The 22,198-nt window shown below is 50.9% G+C and overlaps 2 protein-coding genes across 6 annotated transcripts in view; one reads left to right on the forward strand and one right to left on the reverse strand.

The window, feature by feature from the left end:
- Positions 1-22,067, forward strand: part of LOC103649511 (calcium permeable stress-gated cation channel 1) — a 31,447-nt gene extending 9,380 nt beyond the window's left edge. For all 3 annotated transcript variants that reach the window (XM_020546180.2, XM_035966114.1, XM_035966112.1), the window contains 7 exons: positions 275-394; positions 515-595; positions 18,822-19,162; positions 19,871-20,116; positions 20,808-21,132; positions 21,317-21,550; positions 21,696-22,067. In XM_020546180.2, the coding sequence (XP_020401769.1) occupies positions 275-394; positions 515-595; positions 18,822-19,162; positions 19,871-20,116; positions 20,808-21,132; positions 21,317-21,550; positions 21,696-21,956 (1,608 nt within the window). In that variant the 3' untranslated portion in view covers positions 21,957-22,067. The remainder of the gene's footprint in view (positions 1-274; positions 395-514; positions 596-18,821; positions 19,163-19,870; positions 20,117-20,807; positions 21,133-21,316; positions 21,551-21,695) is intronic.
- On the reverse strand, positions 3,081-6,682 carry LOC109943273 (uncharacterized). 3 transcript variants are annotated; one of them, XM_035966111.1, is made up of 4 exons: positions 6,144-6,682; positions 4,111-6,053; positions 3,911-4,029; positions 3,081-3,800 (listed from the first exon to the last, which is right to left on the reverse strand). In XM_035966111.1, exons 2-4 carry the CDS (start codon positions 5,984-5,986, stop codon positions 3,312-3,314), a joined length of 2,484 nt encoding a protein of 827 aa, XP_035822004.1. In that variant the 5' UTR covers positions 5,987-6,053; positions 6,144-6,682; the 3' UTR covers positions 3,081-3,311. The 3 variants fall into 3 exon arrangements, with proteins under 3 accessions (XP_035822004.1, XP_020401771.1, XP_035822003.1); XM_020546182.2 differs by having other exon boundaries at positions 3,911-6,053; positions 6,144-6,677; XM_035966110.1 differs by lacking the exon at positions 6,144-6,682 and having other exon boundaries at positions 3,911-6,135.
- Positions 22,068-22,198: the final 131 nt, after the last annotated feature.

The following is a 22,198-nucleotide window of genomic DNA, read 5'->3' on the forward strand; positions in this document are numbered from 1 at the left end:
ACAGATGCATGTTTCACAATTTTGGGTAGATCCTTGTTTTCTTCATTTAAGTTTGGTACATATGATTCCTATTTAGATGGATTTTTGTTTGATTCCTTGTAAGTTATTTTTTAAATTGTTTTTCTGTAAAACAGAATCAGACATGCTATGTTTGATTTTTTTATCGAACGTGCAGGAGAACTGCGCATCTTATATATTAGAGAGGAATAAAAACCTTACAAAAAGGAGATGTTGCTGAGCTATGTTTGATTTATTGCATGCACTTGTTTTGTAGGTGGTTTACAATGCAAATAAACTTGCTAAATTGGTGAAAGAGAAAGCAAAGATGCATAATTGGCTTGACTACTATCAGCTGAGATTTGAAAGGAATGCATCTAAACGGCCTACTACTAAGGTTATTCCACACACAAAAAATAGCTGCTCTTTCCCTTCATATGGTTTTGTTATATTTGAATCAAATATGAACCCTTTTAAAAAATTTATTGTATTTTTTTGGAACTCTCTTGTGGTGCAGACTGGTTTTCTTGGTTGTTTTGGTACGAAGGTGGATGCCATTGAATACTACACATCAGAAATTGAGAGGATAGAAAGTGAAGTGAGTTAATTTACTGCTCAGTGTTTGTCATTTAATGAACTACATTAATCTTAAGTTATAAGGCTCTCTCCAGCAATAATCGCTAAAGGGTTCTGTACCCTATATTTAGGGTAGATTCCCGTCCTTTATCCCTCCAACAGTGCCCTCTAAATATAGAGTACGCTGTTGGATCCACTATATATAGAGTTTCTCTTTGCTCTCCTCTATCATTATAATACCTTGAACAACAAATTTAGCAAAATTAAAATTTGTACAATATATTTGAGACTATGACAAATACGTACGTACAAAAATCAAAAGTAAAATATGTCTCTAATGTTGGTATTTACGTGTAGAGGACGCTGCTGGAGAGGAGGGAGACGAGGCTGTTAGGAAAGTAATCCTTGATTGGTGCTAGTTTACTTATTCTGTTTTAGGAAATAGCTAGTATGGTAGTGGATTAGTCTTATATGGACGGATCCAATCAGCAAGATCAGGACTGATAGCAGTCCGGATTATTCCCTTGTAATAGCTAGTTTGTTTCCTTATGATAGTCTATAAATATATGGCCTTAGAGGCTAAGAAAAGGCAGTCAATAGGACGCCACCAAATCTGCTGTGTTTCTCTCTAAAGTGTTCGCGTGCGTGTGAGAACCAGTGAGGTTTTCTCATACCCGAAGAAACTTACATGGGAGGCAGGAGCTCGCCGGCAACCTGCAGGGTTGTCTCTCCGGCGCAGATTCTAACAGAGGCTATCTACAACGGTTTTCTCTAAATTTCTCCCCCTATATCTTACTTTTGTGCCACCTCATCTAGATTTCACTCCGTACTTTTTCATCTTCCGCAGCGGTTCCCCCTATATTCTCCCCTTATACCCCACTACAACCATAAAATATTATTATCCAACCACATTCATCTTCTATTACAATTTTTTCTTCAACTATTAAATACTAACCAGCACCAAACTCATGTTAAGAGGGCGCTACAATATACCCCTGGATCCACCGGACTACTCTGCTTCACGCTAACACTGTGTTGGGGCGAAGGCAAAGACGCCACCCTTCGCTCGAAGTCTTCGCTGCAGCCGCTGGTCCGACGGAGACAAAGCGGGCAGGGACACCCTTCGCAGGACTCGGCACTTTGACGAAGGCCTGCGGCGACGTCCTCCCACGGCGCGGCCTCGTTCAGCCCCAAGGCCCACGTGTGATCTGGCCCATCGTAACGGGCCCCGCGTGGCCGCCTCTGTATTACGGGCCTAACTTGTAAAGGCATACTTGTAATTACAGCTTGTAACCCTGCTTTATGGGAATATTCCGGGGATAAACCAGGCGTCTGAGGGCACATGCGTCCTTAACACAAGACGCTGGGCACTCAGATACCTATAAATACCCCCGCACAGTGCCCGTGAGAGGCTAGATTAACAGAGCTATTGCCCCCGTGCACGTAACCCTGTTGTCACCGCTGTTCACCCTAGTTGGCCTACTTGCAGCAGAGAGCAAGTTCCAACATTTGGTGCCCACCGTTCGTGCTACGACAAAACCACCCGCGATGGCACCCAAGAGAGCTAACCCCAAGGCTGACGAGGCTGCGAAGGCAGCACTGCTGGCCGCAAGAAAGGGCAAGGCCCTCGTCCTCACCCAATCCACCCACCAAGAGCCCATTGAAGACAATGTTCCCCACACCGGCGAAGACGACACCTTCCGCACCTGCGGAACCGAAGGACAGTCGCAGCCGCCCCCAGGCTTCGCCCCACTGGAAGGCGCGGACCTCACCGAGGACGGTGAGGTCCTCGGCGTCTCAACAGAAGAACAGCTGCAGCTGCGCGCCCTGCGCCTCAGGAACCGCAATCTCCAGAGGCAGAAAGAGATACTGGAGGCCAAGCGCCAGCGTGTTTCCGCATTAGCCAAAGTGCGGCAAATGATACGCGACGAGGAGCAGAAAGCCCAAGACCTCGAGCGCGAGATCGCGCTGATGCAGCGCGAAGGCCACCTCGGTTTACAGCAAGAGCCACCCCTCCAACAACGCACACAACCGGAGGACACGCGCGAAGGCTACCTCGGCCGGCAGCATGGCCAACCCCTGCAGCACCGGGCGCAGCCGGAGAACCCGCGCTTCCCCCAGCATGACTACGCCCCTCAGCACGGCGCGCCATTCCAAGGGGTCAACTACCTCGACGAGCGAAGTCCCCTGGCGCCACACCTGCAAGTGACGCCTTGGCCAGCCAACTTTCGAGCGGGGGCATACCCCAAGTACAACGGCAGCACCGACCCGGCGCAATACATCATGAGTTACCAAGTCGCCGTTGCATCAGCCGGAGGGGACGACGCCACCATGGTTTAAAAGGCGGCTAGGCGGAACTAGGCGCCCAGCCACCGCCTGACCGCCTAGGCGACTTAGGCGGGCGCCTAGGCGACGCCTTAGTAGATGTTACAAACAGCTGTGAGCTGTTACAAAATACCAAGCAACCAAACAGCTGTTACAGCTCATAAACTAGAAATCATCACAAATTCACAATAGCATAATAATGGATATGAAATAGCCACAAAGTAGTTTCTAAAGGAACAACAACAAGTCACAAAATTTAAAACAACACAATACCAAATGTCCAAATCTGAAATAGCCACATAGATAGTTTGTAATGGCATAATTAATAGTAACTAGCTGCAGTTAGTAATGCAGCAAATATGCTAAATTGCTAATGCAATCTAGCAATAGCTACTCTCCCTGTCTCTCGTCGCTCAAAAATCATCATCAAACTCTCCTGGGATATTGGGTGCCTCCCCTTCTTCACCAGCATTGCCACCATTAGATTCATCTTCACAATCTGTGATTTCTGCATCGTCATGTGGAACATCTTCATCTTCATCTTCATCTTCCTCTTCAGCCTCTGACATGTTTTGTGCAGCAACAGAATTTCTTCTTGAATACACATTATGGGCCCTTCTTGGTAAGTTTCGGCCACGAAGTGCTTGCGATGCTCCAATGGCATTATCCACAAGGTCCCATGTAAGGTCACACTCACACCCACGCCCACCTTCAGGGACTACATGCAAAGAATCAGCCCACTCATTGTCCCAGTTGAAGTCCTCATGAACCAATGGATCAAAGTTTTTCCCCTTCTTCTGGCGTAGTTTTTGGAACCTAGCTTTCATCTTTCTGTTGTAGGAAATGAAGACAATAGAATTCAACCTCTTATGCAACAATCGGTTTCTTTTCTTTGTATGGATCTACAAAATAAGAAAAGAGAAAACACTTGGTCATTTAATCCCGAAATATTGGATACAAAAGTAGCCAAGTAGGTGGATGAGGACTTGAGGAGGCACACATAATAACTTACAAATTCAAAGGTACTCCAATTGCGTTCACAACCTGATGAAGACGCACAAAGACTCACCAAACGTCTAGCAAATCTCTGTAACTCAATAGCACGACCACCATACGAACGCCACCACTCAACTGCAATAACATCACAACAATTTAGCAAGCTACTAGCAACAACTAGTAAGTAGTAAACTAGTAACAGCCACAAACACTTACGTGGGGTCATAGTTTGTAGGTTATCTTTGGCCATCTTATTTGAAAAAGCTGCTCCTCTAAGAAACTCGTAATCCATTGCTTGAGAATTGATCTTGTCTCTAGTTTCCTCATCATCTACCATTCTTGCAAGCACATCAAGAAAGCAACCTCTTAGCTGACCAACAGTAGCATCATCATCATTTCTTATGAGAGGATGCAACTTTCCTGGGTTCAAATACATTGCAGCCCCATACAATGGGTGATCCATTTGTTTCTCCCAACGCCGTTCAATTATAGTTATGATTTTCTTGAGTAAAGTCTTCTTGCTTTGGACAGCAAAGCTTTGATTGATCTTTTCCTTTGCACATTTCATCAATGCTTGGACCTCTGGCATAGCTGGCCTCTCATCTCCATCTACCACCCTAAGTACAATAAGTAGTGGCCCCGAAGCTCTAAGGCAATCTTCTACTGAATTCCAAAACTGTGTGGAGAAGACAATGTTATACACATCCAATCCAGCACTAGTCTTTGACAATCTGTTATCAGTCCAAGCTGTGCTTGCAAATAAAGCCTTCAAAGCATCCTTGTGCTTGTACAAGCTCTTCAATGTGAGAAAGGAAGTAGCAAAACGAGTGGCTGCAGGCCTCACAAGATCAGCCCCACCAGTTTTCTCTCTCATGGCAGCAAGAATTCTCCCGTGTCGGTATATGAAAGTTGTCACACGCCTTGCACGTGCAATTGGTTTCTTGAATTCCTTCAAGTTTCCTATGTCCTCCAACATTAGGTCCAAGCAATGTGCAGCACATGGACTCCAAAATAAAGTAGGAATCCTCTCCATTAGAAGCTTGCCTGCAGCTTTGTAATTGGCACCATTATCAGTAACAACTTGTACAACCTTGTCTCTCCCAATCTCATCAACTTTTTTCTCAAGCAAATCAGCAAGCATGTATGCATCATGTACTTCACTAGATGCATCAACGGACTCTAAAAAATAAGTGCCCTCTGGGCTGTTCACTAAGAAGTTAATGAGATGGCGTCCCCTCCTATCAGACCATCCATCAGACATGAGTGTGCAACCATAGTGTTTCCATGCACGCTCATGTTCCTCCCTCATTGTATTTGTTGTCTTCACAGCCTCTTGTAGCAATGGCTCGCCTAGTTGGTAAGGTGTTGGGGGCTTATACCCTGAACCAAACTGTGCTGTGGCCTCAATTGCAATCTGAAACTGCCTAGCTGCTGCGGCATTGAAAGGTACACCGCACTCATAGAAGAACAAAGCCCACTGCATGTCCACATAGTGTTTGTCCTCCTTGCTTTTTGCACTAGCCAAGATTGTGGGCTGATAAGAGCCTGAAAGTCTCTCATCCACCACCTCCTCTGGTGTTTTCCGCAACATCTCAACTACGGACTTGGCTGTCTTTTGCTGTGCTTTACTGTTTGCCTTAAATTGCAAGGTCGATTGTCTTTTTTTGGCTGCTGTACCAGAACTAGGCTGCACCTTGGATGCTTGAGACTCCACAGCAGATGTATCATTCGTCCCATCTGCTGCTGCCACCTCCACCACTTCATCATCTTCTTCATCTTCATCTAGAAACATTGGTCTTTTTCTCTTGTTTGCCTCCAAATAACTTGTCATCTCCTTCCTTATTCCACTGGTAGCCTTGGGACATAACTTTGCATCTCCATATGCCCCTGCCAAATGTTGCTTTAACCTCTTTATCCCTCCACTAACAACCTGGCCACATAGGGTGCATTCCACCTTATCTTTATTTTGAAGATCTGGCCAAAATCCATACTTCCACCCTGGATCAGTAGACTTCCGTGGCTTCCGGGTAGGATCGCTCTTCGGATCGTACTCACCAGCCACAGAAGATGGAGCTTCATTTCGAGAAGACATTATGTTGTCGGCTTGTCGCTAGTCGCTGCAGTCTTGACACTTGACAGAAACCTACTCGTTGCGCAGTCTGAAACCAGGGGAAGCAGGGGAGGAGGGGATGAGAAACATCATTTTGAGGAGGGGAGGAGTAAGCAGGGAGTAGGACACTAGGACTTACCAGCAGCAGCAGCTAGCACTGCGGCAAGGAGCAGGGAGCCGCAAGACCACGCACAGAGAGCAGCAGCCGCGCGCTGGTAGCAGGGAGCCGCGCGCTTGGAGCACGCAGCAGCCGCGCGCGCGCAGGGAGAACGCAGCAGCCGCCGCGCGCAGAGCAGCCGCCGCGCGCAGGGAGAGAGGAGCAGCCGCCGCGCGCAGGGAGAGAGGAGCAGCAGGGAGAGAGCGCAGAGAGATTTGCGCGCGAAGGAGCAGCCGCGGCGCCGCGCACGCACAATGTATTTTTGCCGCGCGCGCACAGTGGAACAGGCCCAAAACAAAACGCGCGCCTAGCCGCCAAAACCCTAAAGCCCAAAACGAGATAAGGCGTCGCCCAGGGAGGAAAAGGCGTCGCCCAGACGCCTACGACGCCAAGGCGGACGCCTACCTCGCCAAGGCGGACGCCATACACGGTTTCCTCTGGGCGGCGCCGACGCCTAGAAGATTTCCCCGCCTGGACGCCTAGGCGTCGCCTAGGCGACGCCTAGGCGACGACTTTTAAACCATGGACGCCACAATGGCGAAGTCTTTCATCATCGCCCTAGAGGGCCCAGCACTCACCTGGTTCACCAGATTGCCTCCGCTGTCCATTGATTCGTGGCGAAGTCTCAGGGACAAGTTCCTCCTCAACTTTCAAGGGTACCGTCCATACACCGACGCTTTGGCCGAGCTCTCGCTTTGCAAACAGCTGGAAAAGGAGACTCTGCGGGAGTATTACCGCAAGTTCTTAACACTCAAGTCGCAGCTGCCCTCTGTCGACGATCAGATCGCTATCCACTACGCCATCAGTGGCCTTCGGGCCGGCGTCCTCTACAGCCATTGTATCAGAGATCCACCCAAGAGCTTGCAGGAGCTATATCAGCTCTTCGAAAAATATGCCAAATCCGAAGAGCTCCACCAGCGCAAGGTCGAGTCACAACGGAAACCCAACAGTCAGACTCCGCAGTCCAGCCGCACGTGGACAAGGACTCCGCAGCCAGACTCCAGTCGAGACGGCCGCAGTCAGCAGCAAGTCCACAACATCGTCAACCAACAGCCTGCTGCTGACCCCCCTCGCCGCCAGGAATATCCCCCCCAGGGCCGCGGAAATGGAACTCGCGGCAGGGGTCGAGGGCGGGCGCAGCAGCCGCCGCGCCGGTTCTATTGCCTTTTCCACGGCGAAGACTGCGCCCACCAGACCAAAGACTGCCCCGAGACGAAGGCCACCAGAGACAGAATGGCGCGGGCGCAGCCAGCTGACAATCCCAGAATTGTCGCGCACAATTACCAGCCACCCCCTCCACCATATATCCACGCTCCCGCTCCGCATCCACCGCACCACGCTTACCAACACCATCAGGAAGTACAAATCGTACCTCCTCCACAACCACCACCACACCAGCAACACCAAAACATCCCCCATGCCCCAAAGCAAGAAGACTTCGCCGATCAACCATATCGCGGAGTCATTCACATGATAACAGGGGGGTCGAGCACCGACTTCGACACCAAGCGGCAGAAACGGGACCACTACCGCAGCATCAACCATGTCGCCGTCACTGGCCCAGTCGTGCAGACGAAGTGGTCCCACATACCGCTAACCTTCGACGCGCGAGACGTCGACCTGCGCAGCGCCCCCCACATCGACGCAATGGTCATCAATTGCAGCGTGGCAGGCTGGGACTTACACAAAGTCCTAGTCGACAACGGCAGTCAGGCGGACATCATCTTCCTCCACGCCTTCGACCGCATGGGTATAAGCCACAGCTTGCTGAAGCCTTCGGACAACCCGTTGTATGGTTTCGGCGGCAAGGGCACCTTTCCAGTTGGCAAGATAGAGTTGCCCCTCTCCTTCGGTGTAGCACCCAATGCCCGAAGTGAGCAAGTAACCTTCGACATTGTCGACATGGTATATCCATACAACGCCATCATGGGCCGGGGCTCCATCAACAAATTCGAAGCTGCCATCCACGGGTTGTACCTATGTATGAAGATACCAGGCCCGCTAGGCGCCATCACAATCTACGGCAACCAGCAGACGGCGCGCAACATAGAGCGGGACTTCGTGCCCGGTCAGAGAAATGTACACTGTCTCACGACCCAGCGCGAAGTCCCTGCGCCGGCCAGCCCAACCGACAAGCAGCACGACAAGGCACAGTTGCAGTGCCAAGACGGGACCAAGACTGTCCCCCTCGATCAGGCCACGCCCAAGCAGACAGTAACTATCAGCGAAGACCTCACCTCACCTGAAGAAGAGAAACTTCTCTGCTGCCTGGCCAAGAATAAAGATGTCTTCGCCTGGTCTGCCCTCGATCTGGTCGGAGTCAGCCGAGCCATAATTGAGCACAGCTTGGGGATTGACCCTTCGGTGCGACCCAAAAAGCAGAAGCTTCGCAAGATGTCAGACGAAAAGACAGAAGCCGCCAAGGCGGAGGTGCATCGCCTCCTGGAGGCTAAATTCATCGAGCCAGTGGCTTACCCCACGTGGCTCTCCAATGTTGTGATGGTGCAGAAGAAAAGCGGAAAATGGCGCATGTGCATAGACTTCACCAGTCTCAATAAGTCCTGCCCAAAGGACAATTTCCCGTTGCCACGAATCGACAAAATAGTCGATAGCGCGGCCGGATGCGAGGTCATGTCCCTCCTCGACTGCTTCTCCGGCTATCACCAGATATACATGAAGGAGGAAGACAAGGCTAGCACCAGCTTTATAACACCCTTCGGCACTTATTGCTTTGTCAGAATGCCGGAGGGTCTCAAGAATGCCGGATCCACCTTCTCCAGACTCACCAAAACAGTGCTCGAAGGGCAGGTCGGCAGAAATATATTCACATATGTGGACGACATCGTCGTTGCCAGCAAGAATAAGGAGGACCACCTCGCCGACCTGGCGGAAACATTCGCGAACATGCGAGATGCACGACTCCGCCTAAACCCGGAAAAGTGTGTTTTCGGTGTTCGCCAGGGCAAGATATTGGGCTACCTGGTGTCCCGCCGCGGCATCGAGGCCAACCCAACCAAGATCCAGGCCATCGTCGATATGTCGCCTCCGCAGTCCGCCAGGGACGTCCAGCGCCTGACAGGCAGGATGGCCGCCCTCAATAGATTCATCTCCAGGTCCGCCGAGCGAAGTCTCCCCTTCCTCAAAACACTCCGCGGCGCGAAGGACTTCGCTTGGGGACCGGAGCAAGCAGCGGCCTTCGCCTCATTAAAACAGTACCTGGCGGAGCTGGCCATCCTCACAAGCAAGACTCCTCGCTCCCCTTATTGCTCTATGTCGCGGCTTCGCCGCACGCGGTCAGCGCGGCACTGGTACAAGAGCAGACAGTCGAGGGCGCAGTCAGACAGTGCCCTGTCTACTATGTCTCCGAAGTCCTAACACCATCCAAATGCAACATGACAGAGCTGGAAAAGATTGCTTACGCAGTTGTTATGTCCTCGCGCAAGCTGCGCCATTATTTTGAAGCATTCAAGGTCCGAGTCACCTCGGACAGGGGACTCGGCGAACTATTCAGGAACCCGGAGGCATCAGTGAGAATTGCCAAGTGGGCAGCCGAGCTCTCCGGCTACCACATCAGCTTCGAGCCCAGGACAGCCATCAAATCGCAAGTCCTGGCAGACTTCGTCGTCGACTGGACTGGGCCAGTAACACAGCCGGACCCATCCACAGAAAAGGTCTGGACTATCCATTGCGACGGTGCATGGTGTCATGCGGGGGCAGGCGTCGCCGCAGTCATCACCTCACCAGCCGGAGTCAAACACAGATATGCAGCACGCCTCAGCTTCGCTCTGGAATCCGACAAATGTACAAACAACATAGCAGAGTATGAGGCAGTCATCCTCGGCCTCCGCAAGCTAAGGGCCCTCGGAGTCACCACATGTATCATCAAAACAGACTCCAAGATAGTCGCCGGTCAGGTCGAAAAAGACTATGCAGCAAAAGACCCTGCGCTCATGCAATACCTCGCGGCTATCCGAAGTCTCGAGAGGCAGTTCAAGGGATTCACCCTACAGCATGTGGACAGGGCCAAGAATGAGGAGGCCGATGCATTAGCCAAGGCCGCCGCCAGGGGCGAGCCCCTGCCCTCCGACGTATTCTTTCACACCATCGGCACGCCAGCCGTCCGGAGCCCCGAAGGGCTCCAAATAACTAATGATAGCGAGGGCCACCGTATAGTCAACCTAATCATGACCGAAGACTGGCGGGCCCCAATAACCCTGTTCCTACAGGGATACTATCACCCAACCGACGTCAGTGAGGCGAAGCGCCTCGGACATCGAAGCCGGGACTTCGCACTGATCGAGGGCCAATTATACAAGAAAGGGGTCAGTCAGCCAATGCTTAAATGTGTCACCGAGACCGAAGGCATCCAAATCTTGCGCGAGGTCCACAGTGGCACGTGCGGCTCGCACGCGGGGCCAAGGGCCCTGGCTGCTAAGGTGATCCGACAAGGGTTTTACTGGCCTGCAATGATCTGCGCCGCAAATCGAGTCACGAGGTCCTGCGAAGCCTGCCAGAAGTTCTCTCCTCGGTCAGGCAACCCCTCGCAATATACAAAGCTGATCGCCCATACATGGCCTCTTCAGCGCTGGGGCCTGGACATTGTCGGGCCCCTGCCCACCGCTCAGGGGAACCTTAAGTTCGCCTTCGTAGCCGTCGAATACTTCACCAAGTGGATTGAAGCGAGGGCCGTGTCCACAATCACATCAAAGACTGCCCAAAAATTCTTTTGGCAGAACATTGTTTGCCGCTTCGGAGTACCGTCCGAGCTAACAGTTGACAACGGCAAGCAGTTTGACAATCAAGATTTCAAGGATTTTTGTTTTTCCATCGGCACCAAGCTTGCCTTCGCTTCAGTCTATCATCCGCAGTCCAACGGAGTCGTGGAGCGTGCCAATGGGAAAATCTTCACAGCTGTCAAGAAGATGCTCCTCGATGAGAAAAAAGGCAGATGGACCGACTTGTTACCGGAGGCAGTCTGGGCGCTAAACACAACCGAGTGCAGGGCGACCGGGTTCACTCCTTTCCGCCTTCTATACGGATCGGAGGCAATGACCCCGCAAGAAATAAAGCATGGGTCTCCGCGCACAGCTCCGTCAGCCACCCCTGACGTGGATGAGCCAACCTCCAAAGATCTCATTGACGGAGACCGGGTCTTCGCCCTGCAGGCCTTAAACAAATACCAAGCCCAGACCAAAGCATGGCGCGACCGCGCAGTCATCCCAAAGGAGTTCAGCGCGGGGGACCTCGTACTCGTCCGAACAGCTCGGACGGAGTCCAAGGGCAAGTTGGAGCCCAAGTGGGAGGGCCCCTTCATAGTCAAAACAAAAGCTTCCCCCAGCGCTTACAGGCTCACAACGCCAGATGGCGAGGACCTGGAGCACTCCTGGAACATCGACAACCTTCGTAAATTTTTTGTTTAATCCTTAGGGCTGAGTTCGCCCTTGTAATTCACCGCAAACAATCTTGTACCGGCCCGCACTCTTTTCCTCCCGGGGGGTGAGGTTTTTAACGAGGCGGAGCCATGTAATATATGTGAGAAAAATCCCCCGCAAAAGCATGTGTCGAAAAAGACCGCGACAACGGTCTTCGGCATTCGACCAATTCGAAGTCACCGCGAGGCTAAGCGCTAGACACCCTCGCGTGCGACCAATCCGCGCAGAAGTCGCCTAAGGGTGCAGCCGGACTTAGCACAACAAGTGCGCAAAAACCGAAGTCTATCGCGAAGACTATCCGCGCAGAAGTCGCCTAAGGGTGCAGCCGGACTTAGCACAACAAGTGCGCAAAAACCGAAGTCTACCGCGAAGACTATCCGCGCAGAAGTCGCCTAAGGGTGCAGCCGGACTTAGCACAACAAGTGCGCAAAAACCGAAGTCTATCGCGAAGACTATCCGCGCAGAAGTCGCCTAAGGGTGCAGCCGGACTTAGCACAACAAGTGCGCAAAAACCGAAGTCTATCGCGAAGACTATCCGCGCAGAAGTCGTCTAAGGGTGCAGCCGGACTTAGCACAACAAGTGCGCAAAAACCAAAGTCTATCGCGAAGACTACCCGCGCAGAAGTCGCCTAAAAGGTGCAGCCGGACTAGGCACAAGCGCGCAAAAAACCGAAGTCTATCGCAAGAACCGCCTAAGGGCGCAGCCGACCCAGTATAACAAAAGCAGAAACGACAGCAAGACCAATTATAATCACACTGACACAGCACAATCAATCACACCAGTCAAAGTACACAGCGCCCTCGCAGGCACAGGCACGCGAGGGCACACTACTCCATTTTACAAGCCCTTACACACACACAAGCGAGGGCACCACGCCCTACATCGGCTCAACCTTAGGAATAATCCCCATCTCTCTATAATTAAATAACATTATCCTAAGCTCCTCACCCGCAAAAAGGCTTCGCAGCTCCCCTTCCCCTACACCCGAGACGGCCGGCAAAGACAGCAGCTCCTGCCGACCAACCCTACTAACGCGAAGCCGAGCCCCTTCCTCCGCACTAATCCTACGCTTCGCAACCGCCCTTCGTCGTCGTTGCCCGGTGCTAGGACCGGGCACGCCTGGCGCGTCCGCAGCATGTGGCGCAGCCTCCGCCGCAGCCACGTCCAAGGCCGCAAAATAGTCCAAGTCCTCCTCCGACGACTCCTCGGTCCACTCAACCGAGCTCCCAGAGTCAGTAAAATCAAAAAACTCAGAAACAGACCCACCACATTCATTTCCATCTTCCGCGGTCGAAGCCGCCAAAAACTCAGTAGTAGCGGTTGCGTGCGCAGGCCCAAAATCTTGAACCTGCGCAGCAACCAAAATTCAGTACAACATCCAAAAATCCCTCAACCCTAAACACCACCTATGCCACCTGCGAAGGCCCTGCCGCTGCGGGAGCCTCCGCCGCCGCCTCCGTCGCTGCCCCCGCCCCCACCTCCGCTGGATCTTCAGCGCTCGGCACAGCAGCTGCGGGGGCATCAGGTGCGCCTTCGGCCACCCTTGGGGGAAGGCCTTCGCCGGCCGCAGCAGGTGCAGGGGCGCCTGGTGCATCTTCCGCGGTCACCGGGGTCAGTCCCGGGGCGACTCCAGTCGCGGCCTCCGCAGGGGTCGTCTCCGGCTCAGGCAGCGCGCTGTTCAGCGCCCCAAGGTCGTCCACCCGCTCGCCGCGCTCCGCCTAAGACAAAACGCACAAAAATTCAGCAAACACACGCACAGACCGCATCCAGCAAACGCCGAGTAAACGACAACGTTACCTGAGCCCTCGCAGCCTCGGCCCGCGCCCGGACCACCTCACGACCGTATGAACCCCACATCCGGTCATAGAGGGCCCCGGCGGACTCCTTCACCACGGGGTCTTCGACCTCAAAGATATCTCGCCCAAAATCCTCATCCACCTGGTCGAGGGCCTCATAGTGCCGGCAGCCTTCGCGAGAGAGCGCGTTCATCGCTGCCTCGCAGGTGACCAGGGAGGTGAACGACATCAACCCCGCCAAGACAGTGGGGAGCTCCTGCAGTTCCTCCTGCACCCACTCCAGACAGCGAAGTTCGGCCTCTCGCTCCGGCACCTCGAAGTCACCCGTCCGCACACCCAGCTCGCGATATGAAGTCATGAGCTGCGTGCGCGTCCGTTCGGCCTCCGCTCGCGCCGCGGCCTCGGCCCCCTCCGCGCGGCTCTCGAAGGCGGCAAGCCGCCGCTGCAGCTCTCCGGCGAGCTCTTTAGCGATATTGCCTTCCGCCCGCGCCAGCCTGGCCTCCGCCTGCGCAGCCTGCTCTTTGGCGATGGCTTCGTTGGCCTCCCTCCTCTCCTCCGTCAGCTGGCGCCGGAGGTCTGCCTTCTCCTTCTCAAGGGCGGCCACCTTCTCCGCCAGTTTGCGGCACTTGCTGTCGGAGGCCGACTTCTCACGGACAGCGTCCGCATGTTGCGTCCGAAGTCTCTCGACCTCGGCAGACAACGCCGCCGTAAGGGCCCCCGACGCAGTGCGGCTGGTGAAGTCAGCCACCTGCAGAACACACGTAAGGCCCGTGCAAAAAAAAAATGTATAGCTCGGCGGACCTGACTCAGCGCCTCCGTCGCACGACTCAGCGCCTCCGTCGCTCCCTTCAGCCGGCGGGTCGCCACGCCCGCCTCGTCTCTGACCAGCGCGAGGGCAGACACCTCGCCTCCAACGCCAAGGGTCTCTACCCCCGCCTTCGGCGCTGGCGCAGCCGTCGCGATCGCCGCGCCAGGCACAACTAGAGCAAGCGGGCCCTCGTCCGACCCTGCAATGCGTCAACAAATTAAAAAAAAAATGCGTACACATATTTATATAGACTTACCCCCAAGATAATCCTCCACATTAATCTCGGTGCCGAAGTCGGCAACGCGTTTGCCAGACGGCGGTAACGATCGGGCCGCCTTCGCAGCCTCCGCCACTCCGCTGACGGACGGCGCCACCTTCGACAGCTTGGGGCCTCCGGCGCCCACCGTCGCCTCCGGCGCCTTGCCAGGCGCGGAGGCGCCCACCTTCGCCGGCAGCGGCGGCTTGCCTCCGCCGGAGGCCTCAGCCTTCGCCGTTCCCCGCTGCCTTTTCGGCCGGGCCTCGTGAACCCTCACAGTCGACTGGCGTTTTCGCGCCGCGCCTTGGCGATCCTTGTCCATCACTGCCCACACAACATGACCGATATTTCGCCCATAAGGAAAAACTTTCCACCGATGAACCATACGAGATGTAAAACAGTCCTCCTCATCCGCCCAGGGGATAGAAATGCCTTTAGGCCAACAACCCCCGGTAACCCTCATCATCCGAGCCGAAGACTCCCGGAGCTCGGGCGAAGACATCCTCTCCCCCGGGGCCGCACACGTCCTCATTAACTCTCTAGCGAAACTATCAGATACCCCAAGCCTTCCCATCGCAGTACCTAATTTTCTCTTTTTCGAAGAGGTGGCGGCCGCCAGCGCAGGGTCGCCTCCGGTCTCCACCGCCGGTTTCTTCCCGCGGCGGTCTGCTTCGTCCTGACCAGGGTAGCCGTCGTACGACAGTTGATTTAATTCGAAGACCCTGTTCAAACGATCGTTTGACCCGCGGATATCAAAACTGCGCTGGCCTTCCGTCCTCGGCACGTAGCGCCCCACGAGTCGCACCGCCAAGTCCTCTGCATCACGCACAAAGGCGGCCGGGTCACGGTTCCGCAAACTCAGTGCGAAGGCAGGACTTCGCACCTCCCTTCCTCCGTGAAAGGGCATCTGGCGAGGGCATACTTCGCCCAGCGCCCAGCCGTGCGCCAAGGGCCAGACCCCGTATGCCGCAAACTCTTCAACTAAATCACGACCGCTGCTCTGGCCGGCGGCGTACCGAAGGGCCCCTTCGTCTGCATCCTCTTCTGCCACTTCGAAAGGCGGATACGCAGAGTAATAGTGAGAGCACATTTCGGACACGGGGAGCCCTTGACGGCCTTCGACAGTAGCCTCAGCAACATAAAACCAAAATTCATTCCAATTGCCCCACTTGTTGCGGGCGCACGGGACCAACTCCACTACTGGCATTGTGGTCTTGCCGGTCTTCGGCGTGAAAGTGCATGACCCGAACTGGGCAACTCCGCCCTCAACCACCCTTTTCTGCCAATGCAAGCAATAATTCTTCGCAAAAACTTCAACCGACGGCTGCCCGCCGTACGAAGTCGTCGCCCAGACATACTTCGCCAGCGCCACTATGGCGTTCGGTGTCAACTGATGTATTTGAACGCTGAATCTGCGCAGGACTTCGCCGACAAACCGATGCGCAGGCAAGCGGAGTCCGGCGGCGAAGAACGCCTCGAAAACAACCAACTCGCCCTCCGGCTCGGGGACTTCCTCCGTCCCCGGAGCACGAGCGACTCCGCCGCCAAAGTAGCCCAACCGCTGCATATCTTCAATACGGGCTGACGTCATCCGTGACACACCAAATTCAACAGAGTCGCCGGCGCGCAACTCCTCCACCATCACGTTACTCAACGTCTCCTCAGACGAGGCGGCGGCCGGCGGCGTGGCGGTGGCGGAAGAAGAAGAGGATGGCATTGCTACGTACCGTCGTCGGCGGCGGGCGGTCTGCTTCACTCGAGCCAGAACGCCGGCGAGCAAAGGGAGCAGCGGAGGAAAAGGAGCAGCAAGACGGCGGGCGGCTAGGGTTTTACGGAGCGCGGAAAGCAGAATTCAAACAGCGCCGCCCCCGCCCCCCTTTTATAGGCAGGGCGCGACTCTTCGGGAAACCCGCAATCCGACAGGCCGCGACGCTTCGGGAAACCCGCAATCCAACAGTACGCCGTCCATCAACGGTCACATCAAAAACCCCCGCGGAACCACTTCGAGCGAGGGCAGCGTCTCCGCCATCTAGCGACGTCTTCGGCACCAGGTGACTTTGTCGAACTGGTCCCTCGGAGGGCAAATGTTGGGGCGAAGGCAAAGACGCCACCCTTCGCTCGAAGTCTTCGCTGCAGCCGCTGGTCCGACGGAGACAAAGCGGGCAGGGACACCCTTCGCAGGACTCGGCACTTTGACGAAGGCCTGCGGCGACGTCCTCCCACGGCGCGGCCTCGTTCAGCCCCAAGGCCCACGTGTGATCTGGCCCATCGTAACGGGCCCCGCGTGGCCGCCTCTGTATTACGGGCCTAACTTGTAAAGGCATACTTGTAATTACAGCTTGTAACCCTGCTTTATGGGAATATTCCGGGGATAAACCAGGCGTCTGAGGGCACATGCGTCCTTAACACAAGACGCTGGGCACTCAGATACCTATAAATACCCCCGCACAGTGCCCGTGAGAGGCTAGATTAACAGAGCTATTGCCCCCGTGCACGTAACCCTGTTGTCACCGCTGTTCACCCTAGTTGGCCTACTTGCAGCAGAGAGCAAGTTCCAACACACTGTTTCCTGTAGAGGGGACTTTAGTGCTGACTGCTGCACCTAAAAAACTACCCTACACGTGCACTGTGCAAGGGGAGGGGGCAGCTCGCCACACGCGCTGCGTACAGACTGTAAATGACGGGTATAAAGGATGAATATAAAGGACGCTGCTGGAGATAGCCTAATTATGTCATTGCACAAATGTAATGATTTAAATCATTTGTTTTGATAGAGTTGGATCATAGCCAAACTTTTGACACAAGTACACATTATATTTCAAATATACACACATTAAGAAAAGTAAATTAAGCTTTTTCTGAAGTGGATTTTCAGTTTTTTAGTGATATAAAATGTGGAGGCTCCCACATAAGGGAGGCAGGCTGTTTTGATCTTGCGACCTGGTGAGTCCCAGTGGCGGAGGATGCACTAAAATTGAGGTATTGCTAATGTAACAACGAAAGAAAAATTCACAACACAATCTATAATATTTCATAAGTAATTTATAGCTATAAAATAAGCAATAAATGTGAAAAAAATTATTCAAGAGTCATTGTGTCGATAATCCATCTACAACCAAATATTATAAAGCAAGTAAAATCTGAAAAAAAGAGAACAAGATAATGATGGTAAATTGAAGTAAAAACGATATAAGAATATACCTCTAGTTTAATCTAGGTCTAGAAGACCTAGACAATTGCATTTATATATTTTTCTTACTTTAAGATGTCTTTTTAATTTTATGAAGATCAAGTCCTTTTAAGATTTCTCTTTTGATATAGCACATCATCAAATCATTTAACTAATCATTGGTCATCTTGTTGCGTGGAGCTAGGCGGAGGTTGTTGTGTTGATTTGCTTTGAGCTCCTCGACGTTCTAAGAACAGGGACGAGTGAATGGCGATAGGGGCTGCAATACAATAGGAACTGAAGCTGGACGATAGGCGGAATAGGGGTCAGGGGTGAATCGCAGAGCTAGGTCAGGTAGAATCGCGCCGGACAGGTGGAGCTAGGCGATGGGCGAAGCGAGGGCAAACGACGAAGTGCGAAGCTAAGCTTGGATGGAGACACGCGGAGCTGGCTGGGCCGCTGAGGCACGCCACACGCGGAGCTGGCGATTGGGCAGACGATGAAGGCCCCGTTTGTTTGGGTTTTTTTAGCTTCTGACACCAAAAGCTGTTGCGGACTGCCAAACGCCCCTAGCTTTTCAGCCCACCTGTATAAGAATCGTTTTGGTAAAAAACATCCAAATCAACATGAACACAAAATCGGTCGAGTCGTCACGATAGTAGGAATCTATCGCTTTCTAGATCCTAAACCCTTTGGACCACTTCATCTTCCTCCGCATTAATCCTCACGATACTCAGATTCTTCCCACGTCCAGAATCTCTCTACAGCCAGATTCTCAGAAAAGCTGGTCAGCAAAAAAATTGAACCAAACAGGCCTGAAGGCTCGTGGAGCTAAGCGAAGGCAGTCCTAGTCGGCTAGGAAGAATAGAGCGTGGGATAGAGATTTATTTTACTATTGGTATTTTATTGGGTTGAATCAAGGTATTGCTTGAGCAAGGCCGAGCAATATTGGGTCCTCCGCCCATGCTGGTGACCTAGTGAGTAGTGAGACAATTCTCACTACTGCACCAGGCCTGCCCTTCTTCATAAAATATGTTACTGAAGGAGCCTTTGTTTACTTATGTATGCTGCATAAAACCAAACATTGATAGGACAGTAATAAATTTGTCTTTCACAATATTACATTTCCTTTTGTTTTCAAACAAAGAATACCTATCATGAATTATCAGATTTAAACCCTCATCTAAATGATATTCAGGAAGCAGAAGAGCGTGAAAAAATTGTAAAGGATCCCAAATCCATTGTACCAGCAGCATTTGTTTCCTTCCGATCACGTTGGGGTGCAGCAGTTTGTGCTCAGACACAGCAAACCAGTAACCCAACTGTTTGGTTGACAGAATGGGCTCCAGAACCTCGTGATGTGTACTGGGATAATTTGTCTATTCCATTTGTCTCCCTTACAGTTCGAAGGCTGATAATTGCAGTGGCATTCTTCTTCCTGAACTTCTTTTATGTGTTCCCAATAGCATTTGTTCAGTCTCTTGCAAATCTTGAAGGGATTGAGAAGGCAGCGCCGTTTCTGAAGCCTCTGATTGAAGAGTACGTCTACTTTAACATGCTATACCTTCTGCACAATTTATTTTCATTTCAGTTCTACCGATAGTAGTTATATTGTTGGTTTAAACTTCCCTTATGTTGGACACATATTGGTGCCACTTTGCTCGTACCATCAATTAGGTATAACTAAAAAAATTGCATGATTATCCCTTTAGGTCACTGCTTCTGCATATGATGTCATCTCGAACCATCAATTAGGTATAACTAAAAAAATTGCATGATTGCCCCTTTAGGTCACTGCTTCTGCATATGATGTCATCTAACTGACTTTGATTTAACTGGGTCTGGGAGAAAACAAGTTACTGGAAGAAAGTTAACAAGTACCAAACTGGCATACTTTTTTTTGGACATGCAGGAAGCTGTTTATCATTATATGACTTGCAGAATCATACTCGCCAGTGCTTGATTAGAAAACCAACCTCAACCCAAAAAACAAAAAACCTTTTTTTCTGGAGTGTGAGAAGATGTGAGCCACCTCGAACCCCAGCCAAACCCCATAACTGTAACTCCTCTGTAGCAAGTGATAAAAATACCAATCAGACTAGGACAACTCCAACGAAGACACATTGATTATGATGGCACTAAATTGACCAAGCCCCAAATTGGAATTTTTTCTTTTTACTCTGTTATAATGGGCATGTTTCTTATCTCTGAAACCTTTTAGTTGAATTGTATTTTTCTTTTCTTCAGGCATACTATTAAATCATTCATCCAAGGTTTCCTTCCGGGAATTGCTCTGAAGATCTTCCTTATATTGCTCCCAAGCATATTAATGTTTATGTCTAAGGTTGAAGGATTGACCTCAATATCTTCACTGGAGAGAAGATCTGCATCAAAGTATTATATTTTCATATTCTTCAATGTATTTCTGGCAAGCATTATTGCAGGATCTGCTTTAGAGCAGCTAAAAAGCTATATTCATCAGTCAGCAAATGAGTATGTCTTTGGCTAGCCTTTTATGTCATGCCATTCATCATTCTAATCCTTGTATTGTGTACTGATACATTATAGAGATGCATTAAATAATTACAACTTGGGGAATTATTCATCATGTATCCCATCTGGCTTGATGAAAAGATTTGGGATAATCATAGAGATGCATTAACATAATGCTTTGAGATAAATATATTTAAGATAGAAATATTTATCATCGATAACATATGAACAGTGACCAACCATTAGTAGAAGTAGCTATTAGAGCAGTTGATATGTTGGTGTTTGGATATAGCACATAGGTGGAAGTATTTTTCTGGAGCTGTAGCAACAAAATTTTGCTATTGTCTGACTGGGTACATTGGATCTACCAGTACTCTGAATGTTGCACAGTGTTGCAGAACCTAGGATTTTATAAGTTTGCCATGATGTAACTGTACTTTAAATGCTCACAGTATGTACATAATATGGATGCAGAAAATATCCCTAAAATTGTTCATATATTTACTTACTGTATAAGGGGTAACAATATTCGGATATCCTTGGTTTTGAAATTATCTTAGGCATGCTAATTCTCAGTGTATTCTCCTTTGTTTTCTGGTATGTCACTAATTTGAAGGTATATTTAAGCCCTTTCGTTTCTCCTTTTGCGTGTATGAATTTATTTATATTGTCTATTTTTCCTCGTTTACAGAATACCAAGGACGATTGGTGAAGCAATTCCAATGAAGGCAACCTTTTTTATAACATATACAATGGTTGATGGTTGGGCTGGGGTAGCTGGTGAGATATTGAGATTGAAGCCACTAGTGATCTTCCACCTGAAAAACTTTTTCTTGGTCAAGACTGAGAAAGACAGGGAAGAGGCAATGGACCCTGGAAGTATTGGTTTTGACTCAAGCGAACCTCAAATTCAGCTGTATTTCTTACTTGGTCTTGTCTATGCGGCAGTGACACCATTTTTGCTCCCTTTTGTATTGATATTCTTTGGGTTTGCGTACGTTGTATACCGCCACCAGGTAAGCAAGCATATCATAAATGTCCTCATGTGTTTTCTTTAGCATTGCATCTGGCATTGTGTTGTTTATCGTGCTGTGCTACATTTGCATGCGCATAATTATACATATTAGTTAGTGTGTTGCATTTGTTTGGTTAGAAATTGACTTACCCTGATGCATAACTTACACAGCTTAACTGTTTCAGATAATAAATGTGTATAATCAAGAATACGAGAGTGCAGCAGCATTTTGGCCAAGTGTTCATGGACGCATAATCACAGCGTTGATTGTATCACAGCTGCTTCTCCTTGGGTTACTTAGCACAAAAGGCGCTGGCCAGTCAACACCTGTGCTCCTTGTTCTTCCTGTAGTGACCTTCTATTTCCACAAGTACTGCAACAACCGCTACAAGCCGACTTTTGTGAAATGCCCATTGCAGGTATGTTTCCTTCAAAACTCTGGGAGGTGAATAAATGTGTGACCTAAATACAGTTAGATCATTAAAAATGGCATAAATTCAAACCATGTTTAAAACGGTTGCACCATGGAGCATGACTACCAACACATTTCCATTTCGTTACCAGGAGGCGATGAAGAAGGATACCCTGGAACGTGCCAGAGAGCCAGGATTTGACCTCAAAGGATACCTAATGAATGCCTACATCCACCCGGTGTTCAAAGGTGATGGGGACGACGACAAGTTCTCAGTCGTTGATCAACCAGAAGCCGAGCAAGTCCTGGTGGCAACCAAGCGGCAGTCCAGGCGGAACACCCCCGTGCCCAGTAAATACAATGGGTCGGAATCACCTTCGCTTCCTGAAATTGTAAATGACCAACGGCTATAAAGATGTCTACAGTTTTCCTATGTATATTAAGGATACAATAATGCTTTCGAATGCCTCCAGTTAATACTAGTAAAAGCAGTGATGGCCAATATATTCATGCGTGTGGTTCTTTGTCCTCTTGTGCCAATTGTCTTGGATTATTTCTTTCGCACTTGCGATATATGGTCATGCAGAATACTGTTTTGCACGGTAGACTGTATTGTTTATATATTGAACTAGGAACATGTCTATGTGTTGCTACG

The sequence above is a fragment of the Zea mays genome, chromosome 3 (genome assembly GCF_902167145.1).
Source record: "Zea mays cultivar B73 chromosome 3, Zm-B73-REFERENCE-NAM-5.0, whole genome shotgun sequence".
Taxonomy (NCBI): domain Eukaryota; kingdom Viridiplantae; phylum Streptophyta; class Magnoliopsida; order Poales; family Poaceae; genus Zea; species Zea mays.